Source organism: Ambystoma mexicanum, chromosome 8 (assembly GCF_040938575.1).
Source record: "Ambystoma mexicanum isolate Mex_15411 chromosome 8, UKY_AmexF1_1, whole genome shotgun sequence".
NCBI classification, from domain to species: domain Eukaryota; kingdom Metazoa; phylum Chordata; class Amphibia; order Caudata; family Ambystomatidae; genus Ambystoma; species Ambystoma mexicanum.
The window spans coordinates 842,984,344-843,007,880 of record NC_090929.1 but is presented as its reverse complement, the minus strand read 5'-3'; the positions used below and the strand labels follow the sequence as shown (position 1 = coordinate 843,007,880).

At 45.7% G+C, this 23,537-nt stretch overlaps 1 protein-coding gene across 1 annotated transcript in view; it reads left to right on the top strand.

The window, feature by feature from the left end:
- Positions 1 to 23,537, top strand: part of CDH23 (cadherin related 23) — a 3,939,560-nt gene that overhangs the window by 353,258 nt on the left and 3,562,765 nt on the right. Inside the window, exon 3 of the mRNA XM_069610726.1 lies at positions 21,882 to 21,962. Within this exon, the coding sequence (XP_069466827.1) occupies positions 21,882 to 21,962 (81 nt within the window). The remainder of the gene's footprint in view (positions 1 to 21,881; positions 21,963 to 23,537) is intronic.

Genomic DNA, 23,537 nt, shown 5'->3' with positions numbered 1-23,537 from the left:
GTTTACCTAATGCAGGGGTAATCATCCCTATTCGTCTTTGTGCTGGTAATGACCTTAACCTACTCACATAAGGTGGAGATTCTCCTCCCTCACTAAACATGTTTTACTCCTCATCTCGTAGCCTAGGTATCAGGGTTTGGTTACCGCTCCCTTGAGTTCCATACTCACTGACTTACCTTATTTGCTAATAAAGCTTATCAATCCCTTCTCCAATACTTTCTGCATCATATCTTTCCTCATCCTTTGCTACTTTAGGTGTTTCTTTACTCTTTTCTCTCATTGGGAGAACGTCACTTATCGTGTCGCATTGCCCCTGGATTTCATTGCTCGGTCTTTTACGTTCTTTAAGAATAAGATGGTCATCAAAACCTCAATGCCTTCTATTCTGTTTTATCTCTTGGTCCACTTCGCTTCACTTTCTTGCATCCCTTCTTGCCCTATCTTCTTCTTGCTTTCGTTTTTCCATTCTCACTTCCTGTCTTTGTTCTTTTTCTTCCCTCCTCCTCTGTAATAATTTTTCCTTCACTTTTTGCGCCTCTTCTTCCTCTCTCTTTCTTTCTCTCCTATCTCTTACTGCTATCTCTTTTTTTCTAGTGTCATCCTTCCTTTGTTCCTCTGCCCATTTTTCGTCTTTTTCTTGTTCTTCTCTATATATATCTGTTCCTGTCGTTCCATGCATTTTCTTCCTTGCTCATCCTCCATCAATCTCTTTTTCTCATTCCCTATCCTTCTTTTCTTGCTCATCTTTATCATCCTTTCGCCAAGCCTCCTCAATGCTTTTTCATGTAACATGAGTAATATCTGTCCTCCCATCCATTCGTTCTGTACGAGCGTTACCTCATCAGCCCTATCCTTTTCTCTTTTCCATCTATTAATTTCTCTGTCTATATCTGTCGATATATTTGATCTGTTGCCTCTTTCTTCTTTATCTGGTATGACCTTACAGGCATCTCCCCTCCTTTTTCTCTCTTCTGGACTGTAATTACTACTATAAGCAGGGGGGTTCATATGTTTGGTTACATTACCCTGCCGCTGCTTTTACTTCCTTTAAAGGATAAACTCCTATCGCTTCGGTATCTACGCTCATAATCTTGGACAAAGAAAGAGGAGCTGAGGGCTCAATGCCCTCCCCTTTATGCTGGTTAAGCATCCACTCCTCTTGTACTGGGTCTTCCTTCTCCTCCTGGTACATTTTCCAAAGTACTAAAACTGACAGTCTTTTCTCTAATTTCTTTCCCTTGTACGCAGCATGCACATATGTGGTCATGTGTTGTAATAATGCTTTTGGCAGTTATCTCCCTTGTGGCCATGGCATGAACCTTTTATCCTCTGTGCCCTTTAACCATTCTGTGCTGCACTGTTTGAGCTTGGGCGCATGTCTTGGTAATGTTTTACAAAGATGCTTGAGAGGAGTGTCCTCCATAATGACAAGTCACAATTGTCTGTTGATACTTAACAGATCGTTAATAAATCTCTATCTATCTCAAGGGTTATTGCTCACCACTTTTAATCTTAACACAACAAATATGAACAAGCACCATCAATTGCTGCTCAATCCTCTTTTGTTTCAACAACCTATTTGTTTTCTGATTGGCGCCAATCGTTTACTGCACTTTAACGCAAAACAACATCACTTGTAACCTTTACAGCTTACTACCTCTCGAGACTTCACACAACAAATAACACTTAAAACAATAAAACAATACACATGAATAACTTTTGTGATCCCCTTCGCTTTTCCCTATCATTATTTATAGTAAGAGTCAGGGGCGTTGCTAGGTCTGGAAAAGACCTCGGGCTACGCTAAAGTCGGAACTGTCGGGACAGGGGGCTATCTAGCCTTTTGGTTGTAGCTCCTGAGATTCTATGCGGGGCTACAACCAAAAGACCAGGGGCTATAGCCCCCTTAGCCCCCCCCAGCAACGCCTATGGTAAGAGTTGTTCTCTCCTCGCCTCCAATTATATTACCCTGTACAGGGTTTAAGATATCACCTTTCACAGTCCTGACTGTGTGTATTCTCTCTTAATATTCTGACTGGAATTTGAGAGGTCTTCTTCTATCTCCCTTGAAATAGGTTTACTTTGGTGCTCCTTCATCTACACAAACTTTCCTGTTACCCAAAAATATCACAATACTACCCCTTTATATTGTCATTTCCCTTAGTCTACTTATATCCGTTAATAAACTCTTGGCCTTTGGTATCGACACCTCCTCCAATCCGCCCACTTTGCCTTCCGTCAGCAGAGCACATGTGGAAACTCAGCAGGATTTCCTTCAAAGAGGCACCTGCCCACCGTCTCAATTCTTCTTGCAAGTTTATTTTTATCGGCCGCTCTCCACAGGAATCTCCACGATCTTCCAGTTAATGGTGGAGGATGAAATAGTTTGGTTCTGGATCCATCCCACTGCTACCACGTGACCTATGACCCTTTGGAACTTGTATATGTAATGGATGGGATCAAACCAGAATAATTCTGAGTCCAAATAACCAGACAAACTCAAGAAGATGGCAAGTTACTGTTTGATTAACAATTATCTAAAACAGGGAGGTTACAACCAACATCGACGGATGCTCATTCTCTCAATGATTTCCACCAAAAATAAACTTTGTATACTCAATTATGCTTCAGAGTGACATCATACTACGTGGCAATAGTTGAAAACCTATCAAGGGTCGGGATTGGTTAAGTGGAACCACTAGATATACAATCATATAGGAGCTGGGATTACTATTGGCTGTCTTCTATCAGGTGGACAACTCGTGCCTACCTATTTAAACATGTCATTTCAGAAACACTAGTTACATACTGTCTCATTGGTCTTCTAAATTATAAGGTCCTTTGTTATATGGACAAATACAATTGGTTGGCACACTTGTGCCATGTCTGGAACATTTGGTACCTTTAGCAGCATGTAAGCCCAGACCCAGGTGCAGGGAGATCGGACATGAAGCTACCCCACCACTTAATTAGCCCAGCATCTCTCATCAGCCATGCCGTCTTCCATGAAACTGTCTTTGTGCTTGGCCTTGCAGAGTATTCTTGTCTTGGGGATGCACGGGAGTGAGGGCACCCGCTATTGTGTCTGGAACTCCAAGTTTAAGCCCTATTTCCATCCTTAGCTCACGTGAGCTCTAAATTAATTAAAACTTGGCATCCTTTGTGTTCTTTCTTTACACCTTAACATGATGAGATTCATCCTCTGCACACTTGTTCTTCTTCAGATTAGATAGATGACCTCGATTTCTAAGATCTTGACTTCAAGCCAGACAGCCTTGTCATGCAGCTCCATTAGCCTACTACTCTGCTGCGACACAGCATTCCATTCCCCCTTTATAGTTTCTGGCTTATTGATTTCATGATACCAATGTTCAATTTCTGTACAATGGTGGCTTCACCTGCATTCCATTCACTACTCATAACCTATACGATGACTTGATCCACCTTGCGTTTCAGTGTCTGCACATTTATTTAACTCATGTTTTCTGCAGCAATTTGTGAACGTTTATCTTCTTTTCCACGTTGATAGTTCAGTCGATTCTTTACTTCATCATTTGCCCTCTAGGATCTGTACATTGTCTTCAATCAGTATCTCCAGAGGTTGTGCACACCTTCCTATTAAATCATTAGTTCATTTTCTTTGCTCTTTCTCATATTCCTTCAGGGAGTTCCTCCTGGAGGTTGTCATCACTTCAAGGGTACATACGATAGGGTTTTCTCAAAGGGTATCTCCTTCCAAATACTCGCTGTGCTATTGGCACCCTAGCTGGTGTCAGGCAAAGCATGGTCTCATTTCTCCAATACAAAGGCGCTAGGGGGGTGGTATCTTCTGTGGATGTATACATCTGCTCCTCTACATTATCATTACAAAGCTCCCATCTTCCTAGCTTTCACACTGTAGAAGAAAAAAAGAAAGAGAACCCCATCATGTACTAGTCTATCAATTTAGTACTAGACGATTATGGATGGTAATAGGATACTTAAGTTATACAGTATTAGCACCTCAATGGAATGAACTTCAGCCAAGTAGTCAAGCAGAGTGAGTATTGTGAAAGCAGCTGAGTTGGCTCATCCATACAGCTCTAAAAAGGAATACAGATTGCATGGAATGTGTCTAAATCTCCCTTGCTATTGTATATGACCCTTTGAAAGGTTCACAAAGTTACCGGTCTTGGACCCACTCATGAATGTTCCGAATGTTCATAGATTTCCAGGCCCGCATAACTCTTTTCTTCGCTAACATGCATTCCCAGCACAGCCATGCCTTCTTGCCTTTTGATAATTAACAAATCAGTTTATCGTCACCCAGATTAAATAAGGAGACTTTCACTGGCACATCAGCCTCCAGTACCAAATTGATTCTCTTCAATACCCTTTTCCAGAATTTGTCAGTCGTCGGACACAACCACATTAAATGGGTCAACGTTCCCTGGCTATCTAACACTTCCAGCAAGTATAATATTCGTGTCGTTTTTTTGTATACATCTTTTCTGGTGTCGAATATACCTGGTTTATTGCCTTTATCTGTCACACCATCAGTCTCCAATGCAATTGCATCAATGCAATATTTTTGCAGCATGTCCTCAAGCTAACAGATGTGAAAGGTTTATTTATTTCCTAAGCCCATAGTTGTAAACCCTCTGTGATCCTTTTGCCCTTTGCTGCTAGGCTTCAATAGAAGGCTAAAGCCAGATGGGTATTAGTCATATGCAGTTACATTTTTGCCAGGCCTCATTCTTGGAGAGCGAGCCACTCGCAGGTAACAGGTTCTCATTTACGATTCCTTTTAATAGTTTGTATTCTGTGTATATACAATCACTCTAGTCATATCTCCGGCACAGCTGGGTTTAGGGGAATCAATTTCCCATTTTTAGAAAGGTCTATGATATATCACATAAATACCAATTGGGCTAGAATAACGAGGAGTATAGATCAGGGGCAATGTGTTTGTCTTGAAAGCAAGACAATGCATAGTAACACAGGTTCCAATCCCATGCTAGTGCTTGGAAACTGGTCCCTGCTATTAAGCGTGTTATAAAAGAATATTTATAAATATGCTCTTATCTCCAGACTTTAGTCTAGGATTTTGCCATATCGATGTGTGAAGGTATTATGCTCAGCATCAAATGCACACAAACTAGTATACCAGCTTTCTCTTAAGAACACTGTTAGGGGATTCATCTGGGACATAGGACTCATTACGGCATTGCCAGTCCGGAAACAAGGGTGCCGCTCAGCTTACCGGCACCCTTCGTTCTGGACCAGCAAATTACAAGTTTGCCAGCCAGGGTCGCTGCGCCCGACAGGTCTGACCCTGCTGGGTAAAGTGCCACAGTAGGCAGACTCTTCTTGGAAGAACCGGCACCATTAGCAATAGTGCCAGTGCTTCCATTTGCCCACTCCCATAGAGTTACTTGTAATGTCTAGGTGGCCCTGGGAAGTCAGGCAGTTAGATGTTTCGAGTCCGGCGGCAACCCGCCAGTAGAACCGGCAGGGTTACCGCTGGATTTGTAATCAGGCCCATAGTGTTGGATTTTGAGGTTTATAAAGCAATAGGTTCCAGCCTTGAGTTCTTACTTGCTTCCATTTATACTCATACATCAGCATCTGGTCTTGTCATGTTATGGATGTGCCTCAGTGATAAAACCAAATGATAGTTCGAGAAGTTGGAAACATTCATGCCTCCCAGGTAAATTGGTAGTTGCAATTTCCAGCTAATCTTGGGAGTTCACTTTCCCAGAGGACGTTCTGCATTATAGTGTTCATTGCTTAAAAAAGACAATTGGGAAGTTTAAAAGGTAGCTTAGATAAGATGTAGGTGATCCTCTGTGCAATGTTCATTTTGTTGCTATTAACTGTCCCGCATAGGGAAAGTTTCAAGAGCAACGGTCTCTCTTGATCTGATTTGATAATAGGTAGTTAAGTCATACAGTTAATCTGCATCATATTGCTCACCTTGAGGTATATATATATATTTCCAAGTTTTTCATTTTAATTGACATCACATCAAATCTCATTGGCTGAACAAATGTTTCATGTACGATGGGGAGACTGGCAGGACTTCCAATTTGCTCCAAGTAATCTTGTATCCTGATGTCCTTGACAACATATTCACCAACTGCATAAGGAAGAGCATGCTCACCTCAGGGTTTTGTAATACCATTAGAAGAATGTCTGCATATTCTCCATTTTTCCATACTCTCCTCCATTGCCAATTCCTTTGCTGTCTCCATTTTTCCTTAGCATGATCGCTAGTGGATACATTGCAATGATGAATAGTATGTGTGAGAGGCGTCAGCCTTGTCTGGAATCTCTCTGGAGGCTGAATCATTTTGAGATGAGGACATCAATGAGAATGCTAGTGGCGGGGTCTGTATAAAATAGGGCCACCCAACGTATAAAGCTTGGTCCAAAACCCAGTCGTTTCAGGGTCCTAAACTGATATACCCATTCATTTCAATCGATTGCCTTCTTGGCATCCAATGATATAGCAGCCAGTGGTTCCAAGTCCCGATATCCATGTTCCAAAACCAGTAGTATCTTCCTCTTATTGTTTGCAATCTGCTTGCCTTTAACAAATCTGAGTAGGTTTTCATGAATTAACAGGGGTATCACATTTTCAACCCTTATAGCCAATATTTTTCCTAGATTTTACCATCAGTGGTGATAAGGCGTATTTGTCTGTAACTAGTGCAACATGTTGGAGATTTGACTTTCTTTAAATAGACATTAATGAAAGCATGTCTAAGGATATCTGATAAAATGCCTATTTTCAAAGATTCAATGAACATTCCATGAAGGGGTTTAATGGCGGAACCAGGTAAGAGATGATAATATCTATTGGGAATCTATCCATTCCAGGTGTTTTAATCGTGTTCAATTTTATAATAGCAGAGCACATTTCTTCAGTCGAAATTTCTTGTTAAAAAAAAGTACTTGCGGCATTCGGTATTTTGTGGCAGGTCAAATTGGTCGATGGCACCTGTTATTTCGAAACACCACATTCGGTCTTTGAGGTATAGAGATTCTCATAAAAGTTCTTAAATTCAAGATTACTATCTTTTGAGGTGATACGCATGGCATGCTCAAAGGTTTTGAAATCTGCAATCATTCTATCACTTTCCTCAATCTTACGTCTATATGCAAGGAGGTGACTGCCTCTTCCCCTCTGTTCAAAATAATTCACCCGTTCCTGAACATGGCATATTCTACCTTTTCTAAAATAATAATGTACAATTGATATGTCTTCTTTCCAAGCTCAGTCTGAAGAGCTGGGTCCTTAGTGGCTATATACTGCTGTTCAACTGTTTTGACTTCTTTGGACACGCTATCCACCTCCTTTTTATTCCTTATTCCCTTTTCTGTAGTGCCCAGCCATGTTCATTATCACACCTCTCATCTAGCACTTATAGACTTCCCAAATGGTTGAGCTAGAAACGACTTCTGTCCGCTTACATTCAATACAATCATCTGATTCCCTAGTCACTTCATACTACATAGTCTAATTGTGTAGAAATTACATTTTCATCCTCCAAAGGAATGATTTGACAAGTGTACGATTTAAAGCCGCAGAGATGGATATTGGAGCAGGGTCTGTTACTGCAATTGTGCCAATTTCTGCATCATAACTATTTAAGGTTACTTGGCCCTGCATCAGAGAAAAGTACTGTCTGGAGAAAGTATCATTACATGCAGAGGAGATGCTATAGAGCCGTCCGGATGGATGTTCTAATCTCCAAATATCGCTTAAATGAAATTCTTCAATTAACTTAAATTAAGAGGGATCATAATTGGGGGCATAAATACAGCACAATATCATTAACGAGTCTTGGATCTGAGCCTAGATTGAAACAATTCTACATTTGGAGTCCTTATTGCATGATGTGCTTTGAATAGGAGGGTTTTCCCAATTAGGATGGACACAGCCTTTTCGTTCGTTTTGTATGTGGAGTAAAATGCTTGGCATGCCCAACCACACTTAAGCTTTCCTTCCTCTATGAGTAAGTTGCATTTCTTGCAATATGACTATATCGCAGTACATAGATTTAAAGCAGGACAGAACCTTGTTGCATTTGACAGGGTTATTAAGACGATTTACATTCTAAGACACCAATTTGAGGTGTTTAATCACAGTAGCAGCGCTATGAGCTGCCATTTTGGTTTGAAAAAACAGATTTACCTTATTACAAGTTTCCTGCAAAAACACTAGTAATTCCAGCGTGCTGGTATTACCGTTAAAGGCATGCTGACTGGTGGAATCACCTGCACATTATAGGTCTGCTGGTGTGCTTACACCCCCTTGCCGGATGTGGTAATACTATTGCGCAAGAATTACTGGCATCGACATCAAGGGGTCGGTGTTTCTGGCAGAAATATTCCAGAAATACAGATGGCAGCATCCTAAACTGGCGGAATCACCAGGGCCAGAATTACTGGCACCGGAAATAGCATCATCGCAGCAACAGGAAACTCGCCAGTGGCCATTTTAAAAACTCATTCCATTTTAAACCCCCCACTTCCTGCTGCCATCAACTCCACCTGACAGTGCAGACACGCCAGGAAATGGAAAATCACGAGTCCCAGAGGTTCGGCTTCAGAAGCCAGGGTTCAGAGAGCTGGAGCTGACTACCCTTGTGGAAAATATGGTCAGCAATGCAGATGACCTCTTTGGGGCTGGGAATCGCAGGACCAGCCAGAGGAGGAAGGCAGCCTTCTGGCAGGAGGTGGTCAACAAGGACACAGCTGTGGGGACTGTCAAATGCGCGCCACAGGACTGCCACAAGCGCTTGGTCGACTTGCAGCTGGGCGTCCGGATCATCCTGCCTCCCATAGGAGGAAATCAGCTGCTGCAGGAGACAGGTTGGAGGCACCCCTGACCCTCATTCCTTAGAAGGAAATGTGAAGAATGGCTGCCTGAGTTAGAGCTCTGCGCTGGGAATCCTCTTTTTGCTCAATACTTGTGGTGGTACGGCAAATCTCTTACAAAAGAACCTGAAGCCCTTCCCCAGCCACTGCCCAAAAATTGGACTGTGGGGGTATACTGGTGCGAAGTTCCTGCCGCTCCGTGGGGCCAGGGGAGCTGCCTCACTCTGGCCTGTGCTTCTTTTCCAGCTGGGTGGCCCTCTGTGGACATGGGTACAGTAGCTGCAGAGGCCTGTTGAGGGGGAGGGGCGCTCCTGCTGCCCTGTCTGCTGTGGCTTTCCGTCGTGTGCAGAAGCGGCGATCAATATCTACTTGAGAGGGTTTCGGGGAACTGACACTTGCTTATGTCACCCATCGCCCCCCCACCCCCAACTCCCGAGCCGCTGCCCTATGAACTGGAGCACCAGGCTGGTGTGTGAGGAGCCATCTGGCAATTGGGGGCATGTGCCCTGGGCTGAAGGGAGGAATCGCTGGGCTCAAATCGTATGCGGTGGGTGCCCCCATCCCTGTTCCCCCTTCGAGCTGTGGCCCCTTGTGGTGGAGTGCGTCCACCTGCTCCCCATTGGAGACCAGCCACCCAAGACCCTTCACTGTGTGGATCCCCTTGGTAGTGTCACGGCGTGGCTGCAGGTCCACCCTTCACCCGGTGGCATGTGGAGCCGGCTGGCGGGGTGCTGGAGTCCCTGCTGGCGTGCTATGCACGACAGGCACTTTGGGTTTTCTCAGTTACTCGTGGCCTAATATGCCAGCAGATGGTGCGGCCCCTGCTGCGGCTTGCTTTGTGGATGTTCCACGGATTGAGCTCACAGCCGCACTCCCCGCTATAAGTGGGAGAACACAGAGGGGCAGGCCTGAGCAAATATTACTGATGGCACTAGTTCCAACGTTGGACTGAATCTCCCCTGATGGACATTGATTCTGTGATGGCTTCCCCTCTGAAATCCACAAGGGGGAATGTGATGTCTTGCCTGGCTCCCTAAACCTCCCCCCAGTGTTAAATGGTTCTCCTGCCTACTACAGCCGGTCCGCCTACTACAGCCGGTCCGGGACATGACTGTGCCCTTGTGCTGGCACACTGCTACATGAAATACCAGCACTTGGTACACTAAAGGGGCGATAGATTGAGACTGTCACGTTGCTTGGTGCCAAGGTGTAAGTGGACACTTTAGGACTGGCCTGCCTCCATACTCATTTATGCTAACTATCTTCCAGTGACACTGGGGACTGCAGCTGCAGAATCAACAAAAGCTGCACTCCTGTGGGCTCACTTAATTTCCCTCTTGAGTGTGACAACCCGTGCTCAGGCCGACACAACTCCTCCCCATCAAACTAGGGCGTTCTTACCTACCCTGTATTCGATCTATGTCACACTACTCAGCCCTGGTGAGCACTGCGAATCACTCCTTCAAGGTCCTTGCTTATTGCGACCACCTGCTAGATGTTCACGCATGGTCCTGGGGCCCTTGGCCAGGGTCTATTTATTGTCCACACTACAACACCAAGCTCAGGCCCATCCACCACTGTCATGACCACTGTGAGAGGGCACAAGTTGTGCCACAAGCAGGCTCCCACCAGAAACCTGAGGACCTTAAAACCACTGCAAAAGGGCTCCTGGAGCCAGTCCTGGCGCCTTTGGCACCAGGCTCATATGTAGGAAGGAAGGGCTGTTCAGACTAGGTCCTATTTATGTACAAGTGCCTTTAAATCCAACATGGAAACACCCACACAGTCTAGTTCTAAGAACCAAGCCATGCAGTCTAGTGTTTTGGGCGTGGCAGGCCTGGAACTACTTTCCCTGGTACTACTTTACCTTGGCTATATAAACCACACCCTGACTGCAGAACATGCTTCGAGTTATTCTGCAACCCGCAGCGTGGCGCTGTCCGTGTCCAGCTCCTGGTCTTCAGCATCTTTGTGTAATCCTGTAAGAACAAGAACAAGATTATTATGTTTTACCTGAGAAAACACCATCCAGCACTCAGCATCTCAACTGGGCTGCAATCTGTGGAAACCGAGAGAAGAAGAAACATCACTCACCTGTGAGTACTAGCTTAAGGACTTCTGGCGAACCGCTACCACAGCTGCTGTTCGAAAATTGCGACCTGCAATAACGAGAAAGGGAAAAACAATATTAGAATGTGTGGTTCCAAAACATCGAATTCCATCAGTCTTACCTGAAATCCATTGCGCTACGCTACGCTTCCATCCGGAGCACCACAGTAACATCTGCAAAGGAAAAGAGACATATTCAGGTTTGCTTTCAGTATTAAACAACCGTACAGCTCTGTACTTACCTTAACGGATTCCGGGGTCCTGTTTTTCATCGCGCTCTCATCCACTCGCAGCACCACAGCGGCCTGTGATGAGAAGAAGAAGAAAACACAGGTTAGCTTCAAAAGACAATAAAGGCGCTGCGCTTTGCGCTTTCTCTTACCTAGAAAACGTGCCTATCCATCTGGCACTCCAGCATCAAGACCTTCGCACCTGAAAAGAGGAGATAAAGACATTAACAAACTCCCACTATAAACAGAACAAAGCCTAACAATTAAAAAACCTACCTGCCTACCAGCAGATTCGGGGTCACAGCAGGCCTGGGCCCAAGGAAGGCGAAATGCACCAGTGCACCACTTCCCTCAATCTGCGTCGACTGTTCAATATTATTAGCCAAACTGACTCAAACACACAGGCAGTGTCAGCCACTCTAGACATGCAGAAAGCATTTGACTCTGTCTCTTGGAGTTACCTTTGGCGAGTTCTGGAGAAGTGCAATTTCGGGCCTCGCTTCCGGTCCTGGGTCAAACTACTCTGGTGACAGGGTCCGCACTGAAGACAGATGTTCGTCCCTCTTTCAAATAGCCTGGGGCACTCGGCGGGGCTGCCCTTTTTCCCCCTTAATTTTTGTTATATCCATTGAACCCTTAGCGGATAGTATGCATCAGATTCATGCACACAGGGGTTTGAGATTGGCCGGTCCTCCGGACATTATTTCCCTGTATGCCGACAACGCCCTACTGTTCATTCGCACAACTGCAGCAACCTCACCCCTATTTTGGATGGTGCCATTCACTTTGGACAAATTTCAGGACTCAAAGTAAACTGTTCTAAATCCACCCTATTCCCACTCACTAATGCCACACTTCCACTTTCAGACCCTCTAAGGGTCACATGGTCACAGACTGAGATCACCTATCTCGGAATAGTGGTTGCCCGGCAACCTAATTTGGTGCACACAGCCAACTATCAGAAATACCTAACCGCACTCACCAGGAATGTATGGGATGGGCTAAACTCCCAATCTCCCTGGCTGGTAAAATCGGTATTCTAAAAATGATTGTACTCCCCAACTCCTATACCGATTCCTTAATCTCCCCTTGTGGCCCGGTAATGAATTCTTCCAAAGACTTGACCGCACAGTTAACAGGTTTTTGTGGCACTCCGGCACGGTCCGTCTAAACTTGACACATTAACTTCTCCCATGTCTGGAGGAGGTTTTTGTGCTCCCAACTTTAGTAGATATTGGCTGGTTGTTCATGCACAATATGCATCGTACTGGTTCATCCTTACAAACCCTCCATCACACACTAGGCTTGAGTGTCTCGCTGTTGAGAACCGTGATATCCGTTCCTTAGTCCTCTCTCCTCAAAGTGCCCAATGTGACCCACTTGATCCAGTAGGCTCCACAGCGTTGGCTTTATCTAAAATATGGAAGCTGGCCGGCACCTCCCACCCCTTTCACAGCCACCTCCCCCTCTGGAACTTCCTTCTGGAGGCTCCCTGTATCCCCTCGAATGTAGTACGCCTCTGGGCTGATACACGCTTGGAAATTTTTCGAGATATCTTTGAGCAAGGAAATCTCATAGAATGGCCTGACCTACATACATCCTTACGGGGGAAGCCATCCTTCTGGCTCCAATCCTCAGGCCTTCGCTGTACCCTTAAGAAAAGATACCCAGTCTTTCCCGCTATACCCACAGATGACCCTATACTATCTGAAATCCTGAATGTCACAAAACCCAAGGGTAGGGCCTCCAGATTATATGCCTTGCTGCAATCTAGGGCCATTTCCCCCTTTGACAAACTCAGGCGCTCATGGGGAGAGGATCTAGATGTGGAAATCAACACTGGGATTGTATGTTCTTTCGGACTCGGATACATGATCTATTTGTTTAATTCCCGCTTCAAACTAATCTAATTTAAAATTCTGCATAGGTTACACTACACCCCGATCACACTGCATTATATGTCACAGGACCACATCACCAGGTGCCCCATATGCGGAACCGAGGATGCAAAATATAGACACATGATTTGGTCTGGCTCACGGCTTGCGCAATTTTGGGGAGAGATTTGTTCTACTGTATATGAGATCCTGGATCACACTATAACCACATCCCCATTGCAATGCCTCTTTCATGAATTTCATGGTCTCCGCCGGGCCTCTAAATGCTCCTGGCAGGGCTCTGCATGCTCCTCACGGTGCGCTGCATTTTGTTGCGCTGCCTCCGTCCCGGAGCTCCCACACACTTACAATGGCTTTGTGCTGTGACTTAGACCTCGGATACTGAGAAGGCCTGGACAGGACAGCAGTCATTGGTCTCGAGACCCAGGAATATCTGGTCCCCATTCTGCTCTTATTTTTCCTCTATTTCTGCTGACACAAATGAAGAACTGGATGACCCTACCTCCACCATCCCTACCTCCGCTTAATTCAGACACACTGTGTAGTGCTACGATATGTGAGACTTGATTGTTCTTCTGATTGCTGTTCCTTCAGATTTCCCATCTTCTGCCACGTTCCGCCTGTTTATTCCAAATGTATAAATGCCTTGTATTGTATACTACTGGCTCTTCTACTGTGATGTCAAGCACAATAAATAAAGTTTAAAAAAAGTACAACAAACACCATGCAAATGCAAATGTTGAGTCCAAATACATTCATCCCTAGGCATAGAAACACCACATGGGCAAGAGAACAGGTCCTACACATATCAACGACAGCAAATGGGCCAATCACACACATATGCCAGGTGTTGCGAGAATATGTAGCCATGCACAAGCACAGTAGCGAAAGTGGACTGCCCCACACATGGGCACATTACGTGTGCCCATGTGTGCCATGGGAGAACCAGACAGGAATCATAGGCCCACCGCAAACACAACAATAAGCCACATTGGCAGACCAACATTTAATGTGCACTCCCACCACCCACATGTAGAAGTACACATCAGAGCAAACAGACCAAATAAACAGCATGACAAGAGCAGGACACACACAATGTAGCATGGGTGTAATGCAAGCCTGAAGATGTGGCTCCCAGAAGACTAACTGCATGCTCATCTCACCCCAGGAGGCACATCCTTTGGAAGCGACACACCTGGACCATTGTCAAGCCCAGCACGTGCAGGCATGAAGGTGCACCACCTCCTCCTGCTGTGCCAGCTGTGCAACCACCACCACCAACCCTGCCAGCTGCCGGCAACAGCACCCCTGTGGTCAGTTGCCCCACTGTCACTCCTGTGACCTTACACAACACCATTGCCACACCAGCCACTGCCTATCGTGGCAGGTACAGCTCAGAAGAGGAGAATGACCACTCCCCTTACCCAACCCCGTCATTTAACCTGGCAAGAATGCACAGCCAGTGTCCTCCCACCCATGCCCAATATGCAGGACATGTATGTGCAAATCCGTGCAATGGAGCACCGGCACGGGGCAATGAACAAGCTTGCCCAGCAGCAGCTCAATGAACTGCAGCTGCTGTGGGAGTGCATTCAGGTTAGCAGTCACAGGAGTGACGGTTTGCCCTGCTCATGCTGGCACAAAGAGTCTGTGAGGGGAATGCACGTATCCCCACCATGGCTGAGTCCATCTCAAACACCATGCAAGTCACTCCAGAGCAGGTGGTGGCCCATGTGTCTGACCCAACATCGACCATGTGGGAGCTCACAGCAGGGAAGCCGAAGGCTCCACTCCAGCGGATTCTGTCAACAGCTGGGCCAGCCAAGAGCCCTGTGGCAAAGAGGCAGTGAAAATGGCTTTTGGTGTGCCCCTTTGGTTCACTTAGTGACTATGGGGTTTTGGGGAGGGGTGTGTTGGGGGATTGGGACGGGGGGCCTAGGGAGGGTTAGTGGGGACAGGGGAATGTGGGGAGGGGATGTGTGGGGATGGGCTGTGTGGAGAGGGGGTCAGAGGGTGTTGTATTTTGAATTTATTTTTCAATATATACTAGCTTTCACTTGAAGCAATGACTGGACATTCCTTATTTTGGTGCAAGTATTTATTGTGTGTGCGCCTCATATGCAGTAATGTGCAAGGGAAGTGCAGATTGAAAGGGGTGCTCAGAGAAATGATATATGAGTTCTTGACGGGCCATGCACCCATCCCTGTACTCCATGCACTTGTTCATGGGCCTGGCTGACACTGCATCATCATCATCATCTGGTGGAGGAATATCCAGATCTGGGGGTAAGGGTAGGCTGATATTAGGCAAAATTGCACCGGCCAGGATTATCTGCCTTACTTAATCTGGCCTGTACATGAGCACACCCCTAGACGGTGTAGGGATCTGAAACGTGCCTTCAAGAGCCCGGAAGCTCACTTGATGGTCACCCTGTTCCTCACATGCGCCCTGTTGTATGCAATTCCTCCTGCATTTGGGGATCCCTCAGAGGAGTCATCAGCCATGGACGCAGTGGGCATCCTGAGTCACCTTCTAGGGGTAAGGACACATATGTGGGTATTGATGCTCAGCACTGGTGTTGCCTGTGACAGCAGAATCGTAACTGTCAGTCGGTGTATGCATGCCCCATGGCTCACCAGGGTATCAGGTAATAATATCCCCAACAAAAATATCGCCGTAAATATGGCTGTTTGCTTTGCCATAGGCGATATTTTTATTGGGGATATTATGTGGGAGCGGGGGTTGCGGGGGTGTCCCCCGCACATTAAAAAGTGATGCGGGGTTGCAGGGGTATCCCCCGCATGGTCCATTGTGAATTTTGCCGCAAAAATATGGCGATATTTTTGTATGGCGATATTTTTGCGGCGAAATTATCACATGGAACCCTCACCAGGACATACATCCTAGGGGCCCTAGGTGGCCTAGTCCATAGATTCATTGTCATTAGAAGGGCGGGAGGGAGGGGGGGTGTTGCATCATTCTGGTGCCTGTAGTGCATTACATGTGGATGTCCTTTTGGGTTTGTATTGGCCTGGTCAGTGACTGAGACATCTCCAATTATGTGCTACTCCTGTGTGTTGTGTCCTTTCAATTGAGGCGTGCGCTGGTTGGTCCTGCATGTGCAGGGTGCTTGCTGGACATGCATTTATGACACAGTCCCCACCTTTGCCTGTGGCCCATGCTGCAATGTAGGTGTAAATGTACAAGTGCTCACCCAACATCCAGGTCCTTTGTCCTCTGTGACGCTCTATGTAAACTGGCAGTGTACTGTTCCACAGGACCATCGAGTCATGGGTTGATCCTGGGAACCGGGCACAACAGGGCGTGATGGTCAAGTTGGCATCACAAGTCACCTGGACATTGAGAGAATGGAACTGCTTCTGGTTCCTTTAGGGCCTCCAGTACCTGCAACAGCACTCTGGAGAAGGCACACTGCGAAATGCCATGCAGATGGCTTACAGAGTGCTGGAACGTACCAGTTGCCAGGAAGTGCTGGACTGACAACAGGTTCAACAGCTGTAGTATGTTTGTCCTGCTCCCGATGTCATACTGGATATGGGTCAGGAGTTCATGAATGGTCTCCCTATTTAGGTGGTACAGGATGTGTAGCTCACTGTCTGTGAGGGCCCAGGGTGTGGCCCTTGTGTGAGGGATCACAGCACACCTCCTCCTCCTTCTCCTCCTTCTCCTTCCTTCTCTGATATCCTGTCACCATTGCTGCTGCTGCTCTAGGACCAGCAGCTGGACATCAGCATGGAGCAGCTCCAGGTCCATGGTCCAGGCAATGAATGGCAGCATGGTTGTGTGGGAAAGAGGTACTGGGGACGGTGTGGCCCTTAAGTACTGTTCCTGTGTGTATTGTGGCACCTGGTTTGATTAGGTGCACCTGTGGCCTTAATACCCTCCCCTGTGTGCCTTTACTGACTGCTCTGAGGTGATGTCAGTTCCACCTTGATTTTGCCAGTATTTAAAGCAATTATCTGCCAGTATTACCGCCAAATCTGTTCTTGTAATACTTTTGTGCCGGTATTACCGGCATAGTTTTCCTGCATTACTGGTATTTACCTTGACGGAATTACCTGTGCCAGCGATTCCTAGTGAAGTGCTATCAGTAACGGTAATTCTGGTAAATGTCGTCTGGCAAACTATATATACTTTGCTGGACTGGTAAAAGTGCTGGTAGATGGTTTTACCAGCACTTTTACAGTTTTTCTGGCAAAGTTATAAGGAGGGCCCTTGTACTCTCTATGTGAAAGTTCAGCTCTAAATCAAGAGTGAAGAAAACCAAAAGAAAAGAAAGATAACCAATAATTTAGCAGATAGATTACCAAATAAATCCCTTGACCAGTAGAAATAATAATACAGCATTTTTGCTGGGACAATAGGTTCAAGGATACCAGGAAAGCCTGATTAAAGGTTACAATTGGATGAACCACCAGAGAAGACTTGCTCGAGAAGAGAGAGGGAGAAAAGTACAGTGTGGACAAAGCAGAGCAACACACCACCCCATTATACATTATCAACAGGTGATAAAAAAGAACAACGACAATCTCATATGATATATCATATTGTATTTGTAACGGGGCAGGTGTCCAAAAGTGCAGGTAGGGGCAACTGTAGGGTTACAGATACAGTCCCAAGTGCAAGGGTTGCCAGGAGGCAGTGCGGGTGTGCAACTGGGGGGGGACCTGGGCCCGAAATCAGAGGGTAGACTGGTGCCCAGGGCAGTATCAGACAGGAAATCAGCAGGGGAGAGGAAGAGAGAAGGCAGAAGCAAAGACAAAGGTTTAGAGATTTAGAGGTGCTTCCGGAACCAGAGATGGTTCTCCTCGAGTTTCAGAGAGGCAGGGAGGCTGTTTCAGAGGGAGGCCCCAACCGAAGAAAGAGATCTACCACCAATTAATTGCTTGGAAAAGCGACTGACCCTGAGGGAGTTGGAGGTGGAGGAGCAAAGAGCTTAAGTAGGAAGTTATTTATGAAGAGAAGGTTGGAGGTATTGAGGAATCAGGACCTAGACGGCCTTGTGGACATTGTAGAGGGTATTGAACTTAATCCTTGTGGCCACTGGGAGCCAATGCAGAGATTTCAGTGCTGGAGAGATATGATCCCGGGGCTTGAGGCCAAGGGCAATTCTTGCAGTCCTGTTCTGGATGAGTTGCAGAGGCCGGAGCCTAGAAGCATGCAGATTTTAAAAGAGGCTGTTGCAGTAGTCCAGCTTAGAGAGAACCAGAGCTCTAGAGACAGTGAGCTTCTGGTGGAAGGAGAGGAAACGAAGAATACCTTTGAGGAGGTGCAGTTGGTAGTTTGACTTTTTAGAGACGTCCAAGATGTGAGGAGAAAAGGAGAGCGTGGAGTTGAAGATGACCCCAAGGGTCTTAGCCTCATAGGTGGGAGCAGGAAGAGGGCCAAAGGAGCCCGGCCAGAGAGCGACAGGAAAGGAGGGTGCAGGTGTGCCAAAGAGGAGAATCTCTGTCTTACTGGCATTAAGGCAGAGATTGTTGGTGGCACACCACTCCTGGATAGCAGACAGACAGTCAGAGATGAGAGAAGGAGAAGAGGTGGCAGAGGGGAGCCTGTCATCTGCATAACACTGAAAGTTGCAGCAGAGAGCAGCAATGCGGTGGGCGAGAGGTGCCAGATATTGGTTTTACAGCCTGGGAGCGAGGTTAGACCCTTGGGGAACACCACAGGTAGAGAGTGAGATAGAGGAAAAGAAGGACCCAAGTTGGACCTGGGAAGGTCGATCAGAGAGGAAAGAGGTCAGCCAGGCCAGGGCCTGATCGGTGATCTGCATGTAAATATCATAGCATCTATAACAGAACATTTGTTCCACAAATCTATAGCGCTGTATACTTTCCTAGGTTTGTAATCCATAAACATGGGGTCTCATTATGAGTCAGGCGAGAACCCTGCCGGACTTGTAACATTTTACTGGCGCCTGACTTCCCAGTACCACTGGGAGATTACAAGACTGGCAGCCCGAGAAGTCAGGCGCCGGTAAAATATGAGTCCCTAATCCCATAGAATTCCATATGACTCTATGGGAGTGGGGACTCGGAAGTGCGAGCACTGTTGCTAATGGTGCTGTTGCTTCCGTGAACAGTCTGCCTATCGTGGCCACTGCACCCGGCAGGGTCAGACCTGCCGGGCACAGCGGCCAAAGCAGGCAAACTCATAGGTTGCCCGTCCAGAAACAAGGGTGCTGGTGAGGTTACCAGCACCCTTGTTTCTGGACGGGCACACTTGTAATGAAGCCCATATGGCTTACAAAATGTTTTTAAAAAATGATAAATAAACAAAATAACTACCACATTGCATGAATGGCCCAGCGTTTTACCTTTTCCCTATCTCTACCTTTTCTCTCCTTTCCTTACCTTTATTCTTTCCTTTTAAATCACTATGATCAAATAGTCAATTAAACAATATAAGCCCTGTAAAACACATAGGTTCTTATGTTAAAAGTACAGTAATATCCCAAAGCTGTGTATAGTGTCGATATTGCAAGATATGACATTGCTCTCGCAACCTTACATTAGCCCTTTTAGTTTATAAAAAAAAGAAGTCCATTACAGAAGAAGGCCATAGAGAAACGAAAGTAAGTTAAGCGGTGTTTGGTATGCAGCACCAACCAGTGTAATTATGTACACTACACGTTCCAGATTAGACAACATAATATATGTCTACAATTCTCAGCCCTCAGCAACTTGGCGAGGGGAACACTGTAACAACCAAAACAGTACAAATGAAATACAATCAAGAAGTTCCCCTACTTACGTGCGCTCAGTTGAACCAACTATCAAAATAAGAGCAACTCTATGATGCCATAGTCATATGGTTTATTTATTATTCATCCCTAGTATTTACCACATACAAATGATACTTATAAGCTTCTGCACAAATGTGTTTGTGCCAGTGGCACCTAAGGGCGTGCGCACAAAAGTATATGATGCAACATCAACCCACTGGTTCATGTGCAGATGTTTCGCCAACCAACTCATATTTTTCTAGACTAGACGCAGGACCTCATTACGAGTTTGGAGGCAGCCATGCCATTAATAAGGGCATGGCTGCATCCAAACTCGGGTCCTGGTCTAGGTTTCCTGAATGAGGAATTACTGGGCCATTCCGACCTAGGAGGGCCTGGTATTTCCCCATTAAGGGAACACCGACCCGGGCAAATCCCCAGTCCTATTCGAGCCCCCATAGGACTGAATGGGAATGGGGATAATTCTAACAATGGGCCCGTTAGTAACGGGCCCGTTGTTAGCACGCTGGTCCCCTCGCGGGACCTACAAGGTCTGACCAGACATCCAGAGCGGGTCCTGTGAGGGAACCTCGTAATGAGGCGGAATGGGTTTAACGGTGTTGGCACCTTTACTGGCACCGTTAAACCCATTCCGCCAGGGTCGTAATGAGGCCAGCAGTCTTGCTAATCTACAGCATTTCGTAAAAATGTATAAACACATTTCAGAAAAATCCATTACAATTCCATAGATGTTATTGGTCCACCTTGTGGTGTAGTCCTGTCTGTATATGATATGGGAATTTCTTCCCAATTTCACTCAGTGTGGAATGCTGAGCATGTATTCAATCATTCGATCGCCTCATAATTGAGCTGTCTCTGGTCAGTACTCTCTTCCCAGAGAGATCCAAATGGATTGCACTTCAATGTCTGTTCAATATCAATGTGTTTCATCATTGAATCCTGAATTCGTGTGCCAAATTTCAAAATGGCGCCTGCGATTGAAAAAAGCAAATGTTTCATGCGGCGACAGTGTTCCGCGTGGGTCTTAGAGAAACTGTCTGTAATTCGAATTATGCGATTCCATAACGTTCTATGAGTCTGAACCACTGTGTATCATAGCTCGCTGGTCAGGACATTGAACGTAGTAGGAGTATGGGCTTTCCGCAAGCCTGGACGCTCCTACGTGACCCCTATGAAGGAAGTCAGGCATGGGTTGACAAGGTTGATTGCTCCGTGGGGTTGTAACACCAAAGTAAGAGGAGCTTGCGGTTCAGAATCATTACAAAATGGCATGCTAACCACTATGGACCAATTCATTAATTAAATCATTCAATAATTAAGCCATTAAAGTCCAGAAATCAATGCAATGTGGATTGAATTGATTCCAGGACTGAAAAAAGTACTCAGTGGCAGTTATGGATGAATTGCAGTCCCAGCTCCCCCTCCCAAACATTCATTAAGCCATGTACATGCTTGAAGAGAATCTTGGGTTGGTTTACTCCAGCAGTTAGAAATAGCGTGAAAGATGGTGGTTTGACAAGGATAACTTTGGTCCCCTTTTCCCTGGCAATCTTTTTAGCCTCTCTGCATGCTTTTCTTTTGGCTTCAATAGCCTGTGGACAATCCTGATACACTTGGGAGATTGGCGTCATGCAATAAGTGCAGCCAATTTCCTGAGAAAAAAGAGAAAAATAACATTTGCACCCCAGATAAACTCGGGGGGGGGCGGTGAATGGCTTTGACCTCTGCGTCGGTGATCAGACATGGTCGGTAATGTCCCCACCCCTCGCTGACGCCCTCACTTCATTCGGGCCTACCTAGGATCAGGCGTGCTGGCTGTTACCAGCTATGTCCTCCCGCCGATGCAGGTATGAAAGCCATAATGTCATGTTTTTGCAATGTTGGTTGCATTATTTCCATCTTTGTTGGAAGCCCATTGTTGTTACCAGTCCCGAAAAATCGAACATTTTGATTGTTTATTTCTTTACACCAAACTTACGTTACCTAACTTTTTCTTTTTTTGTTCTACGTAGGTTTGGGATTCAACCGACTGCCATTTTTCATAAATTCGTTCTTTGACTTATACCTCGTGATCAATGAGGACACGCCTGTGGGTAAGTAATCAATCTTTCCAATTTAGTTTAAGGTATCCCGCTGATTTGTGTTCTGTCTGTTTTTGATGTTTTCTGGACAACTGCATTCTTGGATATTTTACAACAATTTTGATGTGGAATCTGCTATCTCTTCATCTTGTTTCCTTGACATGAGGACTCTGGTTTTTGTGTTTGAGAGGCTCCTATACGTTTGGGTTCCCCGTAATGTGAACTGGACAATGTATTGTGGCAATGAACAGTGTGGGACCCAGATGCTAATGTACAGAGATGGAACACAGGGCAGAATACATGTTTCATGCCATGTGCATGCCAGTGACTATGGGGCAAAGACTAATATGCATGCCTTTGGTCTGCAAGAAAGACCACCACATTCTGAATACTTAACTAATGGAGCCTTCCTTCATGTGTGGTCAGACAGATGCTCTGTTCTTTCTCTAAACAAGCCTGCATGCCACACCATCCACCTGATCATCTAAATGACCCTAACCCTTCCTCCGAGTGGTCCAAGTGTTTTTTTCAAAAATGCATGCCCCATGAACATGTATAATCACCATTGATCGTTTTAAATATACACATTCCCTTTTCTTATTGGGGGTGGTTTCAAACCTACCACTGTTCCGACCTTCACCTTCTTCTGCCTTCTACAGAAACCTCATCTCCATCTGTGTTTCTCGTGTGCCAATTCTAGGATTTGTTTTGCTTTTTACTGAAATGCATTTCTCGTTTCGAAGCAAGTTTGGCCCTGTTTATTCTGTTTTTCCAGTTCACTGATTTACAGGTATGTATGGATTATTGTGTATGATTATACAGTGGTACACTGCATCCAAGTAAGGCTAATCCCCCGCCTGAAATTGGCACAAGATGGGGCCTCATCCGCCCACTGTCATGGCACTCTGCAAGCCACCTTGCTATCCAGAACATCTCGTGTTAGCTAGCATAGCCTTAAAACCACAACCTGCCATTGTTTTATCTTCCTTAAAACCTCTCAATGGTCAATCAAGTGAGACTTACTTCGCTCTGTTTTGGAGGTTTGCGAATGAAACACACTAGAGACAAGAACTGATTGCCTTCTGAAGCTGATTTTGTTGAATGCATTTCTCAAAATAAATTCGTTTTCAAAACTCTGCTACACACTAATTGACATCACAGCACTTTAAACATAGTTTCATGGTTTATTAAGTGCCGAACGCCCTGCCCGACCTAAAGCTACAACATTAACTTTCCTATATTTCTGATGGAGCTTGGGACACTGTAATGAGATGAAATTGGAATAAACACTTGTGATGCATACATGATGTTTCAAGACTCTTTCCCCAGTCTCACCTTAGGGTAGAAATATGTGAACTTGGGGTTGAGGGCTCCCACTAAGTAAAGGGCCTGTGGTCAGTAGGTCAGTCATGGGGATGCTCATTATAAATCACTAGTGCCTCCCTCTCAATCTCAATGTTTGTACTGTGAATACTTAGAACGCCACATTTGGAAGATGAGCAGGAACCCCATACCCAGGGAAAGGCTTATTTAAGAGACTGCAAACTTCCATTGTATCTAGCAATGAAAGATAAGAGACAGCGTGAC